Source organism: Scyliorhinus torazame, chromosome 6 (genome assembly GCF_047496885.1).
Source record: "Scyliorhinus torazame isolate Kashiwa2021f chromosome 6, sScyTor2.1, whole genome shotgun sequence".
Taxonomy (NCBI): Eukaryota; Metazoa; Chordata; class Chondrichthyes; order Carcharhiniformes; family Scyliorhinidae; genus Scyliorhinus; species Scyliorhinus torazame.
Window position 1 is genome coordinate 159,053,510 of NC_092712.1, and position 16,632 is coordinate 159,070,141.

At 46.9% G+C, this 16,632-nt stretch overlaps 1 protein-coding gene across 1 annotated transcript in view; it reads left to right on the forward strand.

The window, feature by feature from the left end:
• gabbr2 (gamma-aminobutyric acid (GABA) B receptor, 2) overlaps positions 1 to 16,632 on the forward strand; it is a 1,455,116-nt gene that overhangs the window by 989,151 nt on the left and 449,333 nt on the right. Inside the window, exon 5 of the mRNA XM_072509007.1 lies at positions 3,244 to 3,309. Within this exon, the coding sequence (XP_072365108.1) occupies positions 3,244 to 3,309 (66 nt within the window). The remainder of the gene's footprint in view (positions 1 to 3,243; positions 3,310 to 16,632) is intronic.

Sequence of the window (16,632 nt, forward strand, 5' to 3'; positions counted from 1 at the left end):
TAACTTCTAGAAGACTGCAGCAGCATCTGTGTGTGTGCAAATTCACACGCTGCTATAATCAACGTCAGGAATGGAAAAGAGAGAACTTTATTTGCCCCTCCAAACTTGCTTGTAACAAACGATCGAACAAACTGAGCAAACCAGTCATACCACAGTGCTTTCACATGCCTCCTCGAAACTGGCCGTGGGTTAACAGTGAGCTCAGATCTAAAGTGTAACTGGATATTTTAAAATGCTGACTTGTTACCTATTCTACATTTGTATCAAACATAAATACCAGTCTTCTATAATTGTGTGGATGAACTGCAGGGCACAATCTTTACAAGACACTGAGACAGAGGCACTCATACCAAAGCCAGCTGCTCTCAGGGTCCACAATTGAGCAAGCAATCAGTCTTCTGAAGATGCTGTTCCAGTGCCTAGACTGGCCAGGAGGCACCGTGCAGTGACAGTGTCTCGCAAGTTGTCTGCTGCACCATCCATAATGTGGCCCGAAAAGGGGTGTGAACTTTGAAGAGGGTGAAACTCTGAAATGACTCAGCTCATTGATGGAAGAAGAGGCGGAGGAAAATGCAGAATGCAGAGGCTGCACAGGGACAGTGCTTGTGGTTCTCATCAGGATTCCGTCAACACCAGGGATCATCTAATCTAGGCACGTTTCAGTTGAGCCTTTCTAACCCAAGAGCAAGCAAGGCCTGGAACTTTGATTACCTGTGAGAGCACTTCCATTGAAGGCACTTGTCTGGAAAAGATCCACTCTTACTAACAATGAACAATTTACAACTGCCCAGAGGTTTCACTGTCCTCTTCAAGACTCATTGATTCCTTTCACCATCTCTTCTCTCTTTCCTGGTGTTGTCATTAAAAAATGGAAGCTCGCACGTCGAAGGTAATGGGTCAATACCCACATTGTGTTGACTAAGAGTAAAAGGTGTACAAGTAAAAATTCCAGTGCCTAGTGGCCTCTGCTCTCAGCCACATGTACAGGTGCCCCCTGGAGGTTGGAACGGCCTGCTCACATGTAGTTGGTTGCAGCTGAGATGCCTATGCTGGATGTCCTCATCATGGAGGCGCAATGGGGACAGCTCCAGATGCTAATTCATTAACATCAGAAGAGAGGATGCCTCGGTCACTGGGCCCTGCTTCATAGATTTTTTAAACTGTTTATTGTAGAATCTCGGGCATAATTTACCCGGCCCAAGGATTGTGAGTGTGTAGGCAGGTGTTCAGTAAAAAAGGGGGAGAGCTTTGTCAGGATAGCTCTCTCATGCATTCCTTAGCAAGTGGCAGGAATTTGCCAATATTAGTATGAAAATGTGTTTCACGTACAGCTTGGTAAAGTGCAACATGTTATCGTCCAGCCATGTACATTTGAAAAAAGCTTCTTCAGAACCGTAAGAAATGACAGAGCCAATTCACGTGGATTAACCTAGGGAGAAACCAATCACATTATGATCTCACTGGTTGTCTGTGCATGCCTTGCAGCATCTCACCATTACTTCAATAAGGTACACTGTCGTAACTTTGTTTTTGGAGCTCTCAGCCAGCATGCTATTAAATGCTTTATGTCTTTATCAGCTTGATTACTGTAAAGCTGTGTAATGTCATGCCCCCAGCTTCCTGAATTAGACATGGACGTGCATGAGGTAGCTGGCTGCTGTGATCCATTAGGATTCCTGAAAGGCTCCTGCTGCTGGCTGCATGTCTTCGACTGCTGCATGCAGCCTGGATCTACAATTTATGTGGCTTTCAGTGAGGTGAATTTAATAGGCTATGCGTGAAGCAACACTCCTTCATGAAGTTTGGTAGTGGAGATTGCACCATGCTACTTCTTGGAATGCAGGAACAGGCAAGTGATTCAGCGCCTTTAGTCTGATCTGTCTATCAGTTTGTTAAAACATAGCTGATCTATACCTCAGCAGGAGCATTGATGATCAGCAATTGAACTTTTTAAGACAATACTTGCGACTGTGTATTCGAAGGTGAGGTTAGCACATCAGATCAACTCATAAGATCATAGGTCCATACTCTTGCAATCAGTGGCTTTATGTGTTGTGTTAGAAATGAATTCACTGTCCTAGACTCCTAATTATACTGTATTTGGTGGGAGGGAAGTGGGAATCTGGGGTTGACAGGGTGCGGATGGGGTGGAGAAATGTTGGAAAGGCGAACACCTTAGACAAGGTCTTTGATGGGCACAGGGGGCCTGAGAAGGAAGTAGCTCCCTTATGTGTCCTCCAGCTCTTCCAGTGAAAGGTGGCAGGCTGGTCACTTGACATTGGTGAAGCACCCCTGCCTAGCTAGATAAATCTTTTTACAGAATTTACAGTGCAGAAGGAGGCCATTCGGCCCATCGAGTCTGCACCGGCTCTTGGTGCACTTGGTCCAAGGTCCACGCTTCCACCCTATCCCCATAACCCAGTAACCTCACCCAACACTAAGGGCAATTTTGGACACTAAGGGCAATTTATCATGGCCAATCCACCTAACCTGCACATTTTTGGACTGTGGGAGGAAACCGGAGCACCCGGAGGAAACCCACGCACACATGGGGAGGATGTGCAGACTCCACACAGACAGTGACCCAAGCCGGAATCGAACCTGGGACCCTGGAGCTGTGAAGCAATTGTGCTACCCACAATGCTACCGTGCTGGTGTCAATCCAAAGTCACAAATCATAAGTGTAATTGTAGCCCTCAGTTCCTTAAATTTGCTGATCGAGTGTACATTTATAAACTTTTTTAAAAAAAAATTTTAAGTACCCAATTCATTTTTTTCCAATTAAAGGGAAATGTAGTGCGGCCAATCCATCTACCCTGCACATCTTTGGGTTGTGGGGGTGAGACCCACACAGACACAGGGAGAATGTGCAAACTCCACACGGACAGTGACCCGGGGCCGGGATCGAACCCGGGTCCTCAGCGCCATGAGGCAGCAGTGCTAAAGTTGAACTCTTTTAATTGTCTTATTGAATTGTAATTGAATTCTGATTTGAATATATATGCAACAACTAATTCTGTTAGTTTGTTTTCTACTTAGCAGGGCCCATTATTAAATTCACTACCAGTTCCAAGCTGGGAAAATATCCAAAACAACTCATTTAAAAACCCGATATAGTGCTAGCTATAACAAATTGTATATTTACTGGTACTGTCGCGTATTGTACTCGCAATGCTCTTCCTACTAGCACACTATACGTGATACCTACTTCCCTTTCTAAATAACACTTTTTTTTCCCTACAGGGTAATGATGTCCGAATTATTCTTGGCCAGTTTGATGAGAACATGGCAGCAATGGTATTTTGTTGTGTAAGTATGAAGCAGTGATATTAGTATCAATCAGCATCCTTTGCTCTAAAAATCAAATCACTTGTACAGAAAGAAAATTTGGAGCAAAATATTGGAGCTTGTGTTGATAATTGCTTATTAAATGAAGCATAAAGTTGGTATACAATTAAGTGAAATAAGATTAGTTGCTATTTTTTATGCTGTTTTTAAACAAAGAGAAATAATGCTGAATGGAAGCCACATGAAAAAATGTGAATGTGAATTATTTGTCAGAATTAAGTGATAAATAAATTTGAACAGAAAAGGGAAGATATACAAAAATATATTTGCTTTGCACTTGTTTAACTTGATGGACAATAAAACCATTCCTTACATATTTAAGAAGCAGCATTCATATATAAACATTTGGAACTGCAAAAAAGCTGTTTTATAGCTGGATATAAATTTTAAAGAATTGGCACTAAGATATTGACCTTAAAACAGCATGGTTTTGACAAGTGTTTTGCCTTTGTACGAGTGTTTGGTCTTTACAACTGTTGCAAGATTTTACGGAGGCGTGATGGTATATATTTATACATGATGTTAACCAGTATTTTAACTTTTGATTGTAAAACAAACACAAAATATTCCAACTATGGCAGACAGACAAATACTAGCCTTCAATCTAAGACCCAAGAGTGCCCTGGTTGGGAATCCAATAGAATCCACACTGTTAATATTGAAAATTTTAAATAGCTCAACACAAAAATCAATGTAATGCTAACTATCTACTTTCCTCTGTGTGGGACCTCCTGGAAAGATTTAGATGTAGATTCATTGAGAGCATGTAGTTTGTACTTTTTCCAACTTCCTGTTGGATATTCTGATCTTACATTCTTCAGGTGGAAAGAACTTAGGTTCTCATTCTGAGGGAGCGCAAATCCATACGTGATTCATCTCTTGCCATGCAAGTTTATGCACAGCAGCGATTGCAAGGGATTTCCTCGCAGAATCCTGCTATCGGGCCAACATTTTGAGCAGGCGGCCTGATAGCTAGGTCCGGAGACTGAGCCCCCTTCCCCCAATCCAATTTTCCAATTCTCTCCCCCCCCCCCCCCCCCCCCTGTCCTGGAATTTCCTGGGGGGAAGCCCCCCCCTCAACAGTATGATGGTGACCCAACCCACCAGAGACCCCCATGTGAGAGACCCTGACCAGACACCCCCAATAAGAGAGGCTCCATCAGAGACCCGACAATTACGGAGACCACCCACCAGAGATTTTTGACTTTTTTCAGGAATTGACAGGTGCAGCTTCCTGTGTCTGAGCCAGCAGGTGTATTGCCCAGGTGGGATTTAAAGCAGTCCTTTTTTTTCCGCTCCTTTGTCTGGACTGCTCTCTAACTTCCAGACAAGGGTCTCTCTTATGGGAGGCTTCCATGCAGGGGTCTCTGTAATGGGGGTGGCTCTGGTGGGGATCTCTGTAATTGGAAGGTGGAGGTCTCTGTAACGGGGGGGATCTCCATAATTGGGTCTCTGTTGATGGTCTCTCTACTGGGGTTCTCTCTTATGGGGGGGTCTCTCTCTTATGGGGGGTGGAGTCGGCAGGATTTGCATTTTGGGGGGGGAGAGGGTGGCTCTCTGATGGACTTTGGGGGAAAGTCCCTTAAAGAGTTACCCTCTTGGCCCACTGTGAGATACATTGCATCAGGACCACATTTGTAAATACCTGCACCAATATTCGCCCATACGAATCCTCAACCAGAGGACCACAGATTCACGCAAGCCTGCAAAAATAAGGTGCCCGGTCCATTAATAGGATGTAAATTGGTCTAAATGATCTTTCTGCATCCTTCCGCTGGCGTGAGGCGCGAATCTGTATGCCGCTGCCAGTGGGAAATCGGAGCATTCTCCGCTGCATCAGAAATTTTGATCCCAGCAGCGGGTGGCGGAGAATCCAGCCTGTGTTATCTCTGGGCCAATTTAGCATGTTGCAGGAGCTTTGTCAAATCCTGGAGAGATGGGCCAAGTGTTTGGAGGACGGGCCAAATTGCGGAAGAAAGTGACAGGCGTCACACTGCTTTTGGTAAAGGGTTTTGAATGTGTCTCAGGTGTCCAACAATGCCCCTGCCCTCTCCACCCCCCTCCACCCTCACCTGGTGCGCTTAGTGATCCTCAACATGGTAACCTTCCTTGCTCCACCACTATGTCTAAGTGTGTCCACATGATGCACATCTGAGGTGGAGGCATCCAGCTGCTTGCCTTGTCCCTGGTGGGCATCCTCTAGGGGCTCTGAAACTGGAGGGCCCAGCACACTTGTTGACAGCACATGCACTGCCATGCCACCATGTCCCTTGTGCTGACTTCGAGATGCGGCCTTATCAGAGAGGTGAAACCCGAGGGAGTTGGTGGCCACCATCCCCACTCCATGGGACATGTCCAGGTTGGCACTCAGCGCCCTCTCCACCTGCTTGGTGCCCATAGGGCCCTGGGGTTCACCTAGGGATGGAATGGCAGCTGGTTCGAGCCCCGCATACCCCTGCATCATCTGACTCTGTCAACCCCATGCAGCTCTCTGATATCTGCACCAAGGTGTCAACACCCTCAGCGATGCTCCTCAGTGATTGGGCCATGCTCTGTGGCAATGGCTACACAGCGCATTGGCCATTCCCATCGAGGAGCGCAACATGTCCCTCAGCACCTTATCAAGGTTAGCCTGGTACTGGATAACATTCCCCAGCAAGTCAGACCTTCTGCCGAGACACTCAGCCACGGCTGTCACTGACTGTGCCATGCCTTGGACATCCTCACTCATGCTGCCGATGTCGTGTACCAGGCTCTCCACTACAGTCGCCACCCTAACAGTATGGGCATCGGTGCCACTCATTGTCGACGGCATCTCCTGCATCTGCAGCCTCTGGGACTCCTCCAATCAGCTATGGACTTGCTGGCATGTCGCTGATAGCTCCCTCTGAATGTCCCAGCCATTCCGCAACGTCTCCATGAGCTCCAGGTAGCCTTGTACCAGAGGTTCAGCAACAGGCAGGGACCCAGCTGGGTCCTGGGATCCAGCAGACCTCCGACTGCTGTCTCGCCGGGGAGTGGAGTTCCTGCCTCCACCTGATATACTTCAGCAGATTTGTGGTGTTCACTATATGGTGCCCCAGAAGCCTGACCACTAACGTTTTCAACCGAGGTGCGTGTATCTGCACTGGTGGAGGGTGGGGATGACACTCTGACGCATTGATCCAGGCATCCTCGTAGCTCTCCTCCGAGGTGGTCTTTGGGAAGCAGGAGAGGGGCTGCCCGGGCTGGGCCGGCGGCGTCGGCTGGAAGTCCTCCGGGAGAATGGACTTGTGGTCAGTGAGAGGGATGGGTCAGTCAGTATGGCAATAACAACTCCCATGTGACAGGTCCTTCGGGTGGGGCCCGGTGAATCCTCACCTCTGCGGCGTTCACCAACCGCATTGGTGACCGCTCTGTCCTCAGCCACCCCAGTCACATCCAGGACCCATTCTCCGAAGTTGGTGAGGATTTGTACGTCTGGCACCCCTCCGCCAGTCTGTGCCCTCACCCGGCGATTGTGCGAGAGCTTCTCCTGTGGAGACACAGAGAGGGCATAGTTAGTTGCATGCAGGATTCACAGTGGTGGGGGGAGGGTATGAAAGAAGGGTTGGGAGGATTGAAGGGAGAGGAGAGGTGAAGGGAGGGTTGGGGGCCGCATGAAGGGTTAGGAGGGAGGATGCTCCCATTGGGGTGGAAAGGTCTTGGGAGGGAGGGGGGCGGTGGGGGGGGGGGGGGGGGGGGTCGTTGATGTTAATTCACCCCTGCTGCCTGGTGTAGGTTGTTGACCTTCTTACGACACTGGAGGCCAGTCCTCCTAGTCACACTCCCCGAGCTCACTGCCACCGCCACCTCGTCCCAGAACACCCTTCCTGGCCTGCATCACATCGAGGAGCCTCCCCAGGTCTTCATCCCTGGAACTTGGGACCGGTCGCATTGAAGTCATGCTGCGAGCTGAGTGCGGCTGGCTGTGCAACTGTTGTTTAAATGCTGCTCGACCTTGTTAGCGGGCTGGGGAGGCGGGGGGATGCTGGGGAGTCAAATCGGCTGTCGAATCGGCTGACGAGCCTTCATTTTAGGCAAGAAGCCCTTGGGGCCTCTTAAGTGGACCAATTAACATTGAATAACATTGCCAGCCTCGCCGGGTCAAGTGCCGGGAAGCTCACGGCAGTTCCCGCTCGTTACCACACTTAGAAATCTTTCCCGAGATTTGCGCCGTATAAGTTACTCCAGTCCATCTTAAAGGTGGTACACACTGCTGTTACTGTGTGTCAGTGATGGAGAGAGTGAATGTTGAAGGCGATGAATGCGATATAATCAAGCAGGTTTTGTCTGGATAGTGTTGAACTTCATATGTTGTTGTTTGAGCTGCACTCTTTCAGGCAAGGGGAAAATATTCCATCACACTCCTGACTTGTGCGTTGTAGATGATGGACAGGCTTTATGGGGGTGAGTTACTCACCACAGAATTCCAGGCCTCTAACCTGTTTTTGTAGCCACGGTGTCTTATTAATTACATTGTTAAGGTTTAATGACAGTTACATTGTTATTCAGGTGATGGGCATTTGTACACCTATAATTGGGGATAGCTGGGACACTGGGGCTGTGTGAATTAAGTCAATAAAGCAAAGAAAGCAGCTGTATCTTGGTTTTAGCTTCACTGACTGGCATGGTTCCAATGAAATACATGGCTGATCTAGTTCAGTTTCTGGTCAAGAGTTAAATCCAGAAGTGGGCATGTTGAAGTCGAAGTTCAAATTTCTAAAATTCTAATCTCAATCTGACCCCAAACCATCTTTTTGGGGGGATTTAACGTTCAGCCCATGTGGTGATATGCCTGTAAGCAACATCACAGATGGCTGGTGGTACAACCTCAACCAGCAGGTGTGCTACAGACACCCCATGAGGTCTCAAGATAGTGGTCATGTGACAAGAGGCTCCAATATACATGGGGGCACATTTGGCCATAGGCAGATGGTTATAAGTTGTACAAGTGGACAGCTGTGCGAGGTCTGAATCATAGAATTTACAGTGCAGAAGGAGGCCATTTGGCCCATCGAGTCTGCACCGGCTCTTGGAAAGAGCACCCTACCCAAGCCCATACCCCCCACCCTATCCCCATAACCCAGTAACCCCACCCCAACACTAAGGGCAATTTTGGACACTAAGGGCAATTTTTTAGCATGGCCAATCCACCTAACCTGCACATCTTTGGACTGTGGGAGGAAACCGGAGCACCCGGAGGAAACCCACGCACACACGGAGAGAACGTGCAGACTCCGCACAGGCAGCGACCCAAGCCGGGAATCGAACCTGGGACCCTGGAGCTGTGAAGCAATTGTGCTAACCACTATGCTACCGTGCTGCCCACAGTGGTCTCTTCCAGAGGAGTACAAAGAAACTCCATGATAACTTATTCTGTAACAGATTGTTATCTCACCATGTGTGATGCAATAAAGATTCAGGTTTGGACAAGTCAAGGTGTTTAGTAGATTCCTTGCTAGATAACGAACACTAAACACAATATGGTACCACGAGTGCTGAAAATGTGACGGTAATTACGGCAGTGACAAAGTTAAAATTTGGCGGACAGACCGATCTGGTGAACTGCAACCCGTGGCAACTCAACGCACTAGAAGATGCTGAAGCATGAGATGGAAGGACTGAAGACCCTCCACCAACTTCATATTTCCGGTAATGTAGATGAAAACTGGAGGCTCTTCAAGCAACAGCTTAACCTTTATGTTTCGGCCCTCGACCTGCAGGCGCAGCCTGTGAAAGGCAAATTGCATTGCTGCTAACGGTAGCAGGTCCATAAGTAATCGAACTGTATAACTCATTTGCATTCGACAGTGAGGAGGAAGCAAGAAATATGATGAAGTCGTTAGCACTTTGATAGGCATAGCTCCCCTGAAAAGAATGAGACATTTGAGTGGTACATGTTCAGTATGCAACCCCAAAAACCTGGTGAATTGTTTCGGCAGTTTTGTCACTGACTTGAGGCTGAAGGCCCTGTCATGTAACCTCAGCAGCCTCAAATCTTCGCTCATCCACGAGCAAATTGTCTTTGATGTAGTTAACAATAAGTTCCGGGAGAGGTTGTTGTGGGAGGAAGATTTGGTGCTGGAACAAGCAGTAAAGATTTGCCAGGTGAGCGAGATAGCTGCACAGCAAATCAGCACACACTGCTCGAAACATATTGGCGCCAACTCAGAGGAAGACACCAGCGCCATTAGTGCTGTGACACACATCATAAACCAACGTGGTCTCAGTGCGAGTGGCCATCTTAAGCGGCCGACAGGAGCTGCCACCCACCATCTTGTGCCAAAAGTGTGGCACTCAGCATGGCCCACGACAATGTCCGGCCTTTGGAACACCAGTTCCAGGTGCAGCCGTATTGGACACTTGCAAAACAATGTTTTGTGCGATCTACAATGGACCATATAAGATCAGTAAATGTAGTTGATGAGATAAATACCGAAGAACGGTTTTCATCGATCTCATCGTAGTCAAGGACCAGAAGAGTCTGAACAAAAGGGATGAAAGCTAAATTTTAAGTAAGACTGAAGCTAGAAAGAACTCTCTGGAAAACATTAAACCAGATGGAAATCGATGGTATCCTGAATAACACATTACTTCGATGTGACTCCGACACGATAAGGAGATCCAACCTCACGGCCTGCTCTGCAAAAGCTGAACACGCTGATCGGCCAGAGTGGCCGATGTACTTCAGAATAAGAACAATGGAAACCTTTGGTGCATGCGAACTTGAGGTCTCCATGGACGACATGAGGTACATGTTACTGTTTAATATTGTAGACATGGACATTGACTCCATTATCGGAGCAGATTCATATTGACACCCTGATTTTAGTTGAGCGACTGTGTGTCCCAGAGGATGGCTGGCTGTATGAATACTACTGGATACAAAATATTAGAGTGTGCACGGTTGATGAGGATTCAGAAGAAATCCTAGGAGAGGATGACGAATCAGATGAAGAGACGGAATAGCCAGCGAACATTCTGCAATTCTGGTTCACAGTTTTCAAGAACGTGCATGGGCTCAGTGGCTTGATACAGGAGCATGACGAGCCCATAATAAAGCATCTACAAGATGTGAATGTTAAATGAACAGAGCATGAGAAGCCGTGGAGCTTTACTCTGGAGTTTAAGTTCGAGCCCAATGGGTTTTTCACAAATGAGGTGATCACAAAAGTATCTGGGACTCACTTAGTGCCAGGGGCTTAGACGGGGCAGAGTTTGTAAGGAGCATCCAGGAGGGCTTCTTAAAACAATATGTAAACAGTCCAACTAGGGAAGGGGCGGTACTGGACCTGGTATTGGGGAATGAGCCCGGCCAGGTGGTAGATGTTTCAGTAGGGGAGCATTTCGGTAACAGTGACCACAATTCAGTAAGTTTTAAAGTACTGGTGGACAAGGATAAGAGTGGTCCGAGGATGAATGTGCTAAATTGGGGGAAGGCTAATTATAACAATATTAGGCGGGAACTGAAGAACATAGATTGGGGGCGGATGTTTGAGGGCAAATCAACATCTGACATGTGGGAGGCTTTCAAGTGTCAGTTGAAAGGAATACAGGACAGGCATGTTCCTGTGAGGAAGAAAGATAAATACGGCAATTTTCGGGAACCTTGGATGACGAGTGATATTGTAGGCCTCGTCAAAAAGAAAAAGGAGGCATTTGTCAGGGCTAAAAGGCTGGGAACAGACGAAGCCTGTGTGGCATATAAGGAAAGTAGGAAGGAACTTAAGCAAGGAGTCAGGAGGGCTAGAAGGGGTCATGAAAAGGCATTGGCAAATAGGGTTAAGGAAAATCCCAAGGCTTTTTACACTTACATAAAAAGTAAGAGGGTAGCCAGGGAAAGGGTTGGCCCACTGAAGGATAGGCAAGGGAATCTATGTGTGGAGCCAGAGGAAATGGGCGAGGTACTAAATGAATACTTTGCATCAGTATTCACCAAAGAGAAGGAATTGGTAGATGTTGAGTCTGGAGAAGGGGGTGTAGATAGCCTGGGTCACATTGTGATCCAAAAAGACGAGGTGTTGGGTGTCTTAAAAAATATTAAGGTAGATAAGTCCCCAGGGCCGGATGGGATCTACCCCAGAATACTGAAGGAGGCTGGAGAGGAAATTGCTGAGGCCTTGACAGAAATCTTTGGATCCTCGCTGTCTTCAGGGGATGTCCCGGAGGACTGGAGAATAGCCAATGTTGTTCCTCTGTTTAAGAAGGGTGGCAGGGATAATCCCGGGAACTACAGGCCGGTGAGCCTTACTTCAGTGGTAGGGAAATTACTGGAGAGAATTCTTCGAGACAGGATCTACTCCCATTTGGAAGCAAATGGACGTATTAGTGAGAGGCAGCACGGTTTTGTGAAGGGGAGGTCGTGTCTCACTAACTTGATAGAGTTTTTCGAGGAGGTCACTAAGATGATTGATGCAGGTAGGGCAGTAGATGTTGTCTATATGGACTTCAGTAAGGCCTTTGACAAGGTCCCTCATGGTAGACTGGTACAAAAGGTGAAGTCACACGGGATCAGGGGTGAACTGGCAAGGTGGATACAGAACTGGCTAGGCCATAGAAGGCAGAGGGTAGCAATGGAGGGATGCTTTTCTAATTGGAGGGCTGTGACCAGTGGTGTTCCACAGGGATCAGTGCTGGGACCTTTGCTCTTTGTAGTATATATAAATGATTTGGAGGAAAATGTAACTGGTCTGATTAGTAAGTTTGCAGACGACACAAAGGTTGGTGGAATTGCGGATAGCGATGAGGACTGTCTGAGGATACAGCAGGATTTAGATTGTCTGGAGACTTGGGCGGAGAGATGGCAGATGGAGTTTAACCTGGACAAATGTGAGGTAATGCATTTTGGAAGGGCTAATGCAGGTAGGGAATATACAGTGAATGGTAGAACCCTCAAGAGTATTGAAAGTCAAAGAGATCTAGGAGTACAGGTCCACAGATCACTGAAAGGGGCTACACAGGTGGAGAAGGTAGTCAAGAAGGCATACGGCATGCTTGCCTTCATTGGCCGGGGCATTGAGTATAAGAATTGGCAAGTCATGTTGCAGCTGTATAGAACCTTAGTTAGGCCACACTTGGAGTATAGTGTTCAATTCTGGTCGCCACACTACCAGAAGGATGTGGAGGCTTTAGAGAGGGTGCAGAAGAGATTTACCAGAATGTTGCCTGGTATGGAGGGCATAAGCTATGAGGAGCGATTGAATAAACTCGGTTTGTTCTCACTGGAACGAAGGAGGTTGAGGGGCGACCTGATAGAGGTATACAAAATTATGAGGGGCATAGACAGAGTGGATAGTCAGAGGCTTTTCCCCAGGGTAGAGGGGTCAATTACTAGGGGGCATAGGTTTAAGGTGAGAGGGGCAAAGTTTAGAGTAGATGTACGAGGCAAGTTTTTTACGCAGAGGGTAGTGGGTGCCTGGAACTCACTACCGGAGGAGGTAGTGGAGGCAGGGACGATAGGGACATTTAAGGGGCATCTTGACAAATATATGAATAGGATGGGAATAGAAGGATACGGACCCAGGAAGTGTAGAAGATTGTAGTTTAGTCGGGCAGTATGGTCGGCACGGGCTTGGAGGGCCGAAGGGCCTGTTCCTGTGCTGTACATTTCTTTGTTCTTTTTTTATATCAGTTGGATTCACAGCTGTTTAAATCATTCTTTGATGAACCAGAAACCATGGGGTGCACAGGTTGTAAGATCGACTGGAGGGAGGGCAAAAATGTAACGATGAAAGCAACTAAAATGGAACCAAAGCACAAAGGTCCAAGCGCTTGCAGAACAATCATGAATACTGTACCAAATAAATCATTCCTTAATTACTTTAGTCCTCCTGAAGTTTCACACCGTGGAATGTTAAGCCACAGTTCGGCGGTCAAACTCAATGCTGACTTTGAACTTAGCGGAATACTGCATGAACACATAATTCCGTGTGCAATGTTGTATTTTACAGGGTAAATCATTTCAGACAATGCTGCATTCGATGATGACTACTCTGAATATGTTTGAAGATTTTGACGATGATGCAGAAAGTGATGGTGTGGAAGGTGAGACAGATGAAGCCCAGTGTAAACTACGTGCAGATACTTTTCGCAGGAGCAAAGACGGGTTCAATGAAAAGGCTCAAGAAGCGCAACGGCGGTGGTTTGGACGGAATGAAAAGATGGTCACGGGGCATGCCCAGACCGTGCTGGACACTGAGAAGAGCGGGAGCTCGGAGATGGTGCTCTCAAAAATAGAAACTGCACTCAAAGCTGCTGATATCACGGAGGGCCAGCCATCGCCCCACACGAGGAAATCATCCCAATATTAGAGAAACTGGCTCCGGAGGTACGTGGTGACTGGTTCCAAGTTTTTGAAACGATTCCTGTAGTCTATTCCCAGATCATCGAGAACCACGGAGGATAAGTGGGAAGACATTGATGATGCAGATGATGGCAGCAACTCTGATGTTGGCTAGTTTGATGATTCTAGGACTGAAACCATGAAGATCCTTGAAGACACTGACAATGAATGGGAAGACATCAATAATGATTATGATGACAGCAGCTTGGAAATCAAAGTGATTGTTGACTCCGAGAGTGACCCAGAGGAGGAGCTGATGATAATCTCGCTATGCAGTTCAATGGATCACTCATAAATTCTTGAATTTGACCATGATGACCCAACACCTGAATCATCATGACCAGAGAGCATCGTAATCTCTAGTGAAGAAGAATGATTTAGCCATGCTCCAGTGAGCCAAGAGGGGGCGGCACCTGCTGCCGCACTTCAAACCTCCACCCAGGCACCACAAAGCAAGGCGCTTCAACATTTCATGAAGGGTGCAGAAGTGGGTGGTGGTCACACACCCAGTGATGATGCGTCGGCCCCTCAGGGTCCATCTGAAACTCCACAGACCTCCGAGCACAAGGTGAAGCCAGCACCGAACCAGAGGCTGCCAAGCCTAAACACAAATACAAGAAACCACATCATTCCAATCTCAGAACAAAGAGAAGGAAGAAGACAAGACTGTGAGAGCTAGCTCATCCCACTAACAGACCAGAAACGGAAACAAAGCGAAGCAGCAAACAGCGTTGTGGCAGGAAGCGCAAAAGAAAGAAGCTGGTGACGCACATGTGGCAATCATGGTCACAGACCTTCCACAGGCACAGAGCAAAGAGAAGAAGCAAGAAGCCGGCACACAAACGAGTCTTCGAAAAGGCTGGCAACAGCCCAAATGATCACACAGGTGACCCCGTGAGGGAGGTACAATGACCAGTGCGCAAGAAACGGACACTGACCTGGCATATCTAGTCTATGGACACCCAAGTTAAACTTATTCATATTGTTCGACATATCATGAATGTATAAAGTTAAAAGATTGCCGTTTTCTGAGGAAAGGGGAATTCCTGGTGGCTGCTTTCAGTACAGAACTGGAAAAGCCATTTCTCAGAGGCTAACTTTTTACATTTACCAGCAGAGGAAATTTCATACAGATATTCTGATTATATCCTTAGTGCTGGGAATTAAAATTAAGCAGTGGAACATAGATTGGGAAAACAACAAAGCAAACAAAAAATGAGTGGAATATTCTCTGTGCTTGTACTGCAGTGGAGTATTTTGTATTAACTGGAATCACTGGTGTGACACCTGCAAATTCCTTTATTGAATGGAAAACTGAAGGTAACAATCCACTTCTGATAGTTGGATTTGTAGAATATTTTCAGTGTTATAAGTATAGGTCAAAATTAATAATGAGAGTTCTGGATTAAAAAAACATTAAACACATAAATTGTCTTGAGTGCTTTTCCAATTTAATTCTGGCACTTGGGTTTTACTTTGACCCCAGTGAAATACATGCACTGAGATAATGGTCAGGATTATTGTCCTGATTATTGGATGAGTACAGTGTGGGCTGGCATGAAAATTGGTGCTGCCAGTCATCAGACCAGTTTGCCATCCTCATTCTAACCATACGCCATTTTACTCAGGAAGGGGGGAAGATGGGACCCGCCAACCCAAACAGATTTTATTAATAAGCTTGTTGTCAGCTGGTCAAGGGTCAGTTTGGATTTTTTGTGGGAATGCATGGATTGCACAATATTTTGAGCGTTTTATTCATTTGCTAGATGTGGGTGTTACTGGCTAGGCCAGCATTTATTGCCCATCCCTAGGTGCCTTTGAGAATGTGGTGGCAAGCTGCTTCCTTGAACCGCTGTAATCCCTGAGGTGTAGGTACAGCACTGTGTCATTAGGGAAGGGATTCCAGGATTTTGGAGCAGCAACTATGGCGGAATGATGATATATTTCCAAGTCGGGAAGTTGAGTGAGTTAGTGGGTAACCTCCAAGTGGTGGTGTTCCCAGGTATCTGCTGCTCTTCTCCTTCTAGATGGTAGTTGTTGTGAGTTTGGAAGGTGCTGCCTAAAGAACCTTTGTGAATTACTGCAGTGCATCTTGTAGATTGTACACACGGTTGCTACTGTTCGTCAGTGGTGGTGGGAGTGAATCTTTATGGAAATGGTACCAGTCAAGCGAGTTGCTTTGTCCTCGATGGTGACGAGCTCCCTGAGAGTTGTTGTAGCTGCACTCATCCAAGCAAGTGGAAAGTATTCTATTACACATCTGACTTGTGCCTTGTAAATGGTGGACAGGAAGTGAGTTACTCACCACAGGATTCCTAGCTTTTGACCTGCCCTTGTAGTCACAGTATGGCTCAACCAGTTCAATTTCTGGTCAATAGTAACCCTGGGATGTTGATAGTAGAGGATTTAGCGATGGGAATGCCATTGAATGTCAAGGGACAATGGTTAGATCCTCTCTTGTTGGAGATGGTCATTGCAAGGCACTTGTGTGGCACGAATGTTACTTGTCAGCCCAAGGCTGGATATTGTCCAAGTTTTGCTGCATTTGAACATGGACTGCTTCATTATCTGAGGAGTCATGAATGGCTCTGAATTTGTGCAGTCATCAGCGAAATCCCCACTTCTGACATTATGATGGAAGGAAGATCATTCAAGAAGTAGCTGAAGATGGTTGGGCCTGGGACATCACCCTGAGGAACTCCTGCAGTGATGAGTGGGGCTGAGATGATTGACCTCCAACCACCACAACCATCTTCCTTTGTACTAGGTATGACTCCATCCAATAGAGTATTTTCCCCCTGATTCCCATTGACTCCAGTTTTTCTCCTGAATGCCCTTGAACCGCTGTAATCCCTGAGGTGTAGGTACACGCATTGTGCTGTTAGGGAGGGGATTCCAGGATTTTGGAGCAGCAACTATGA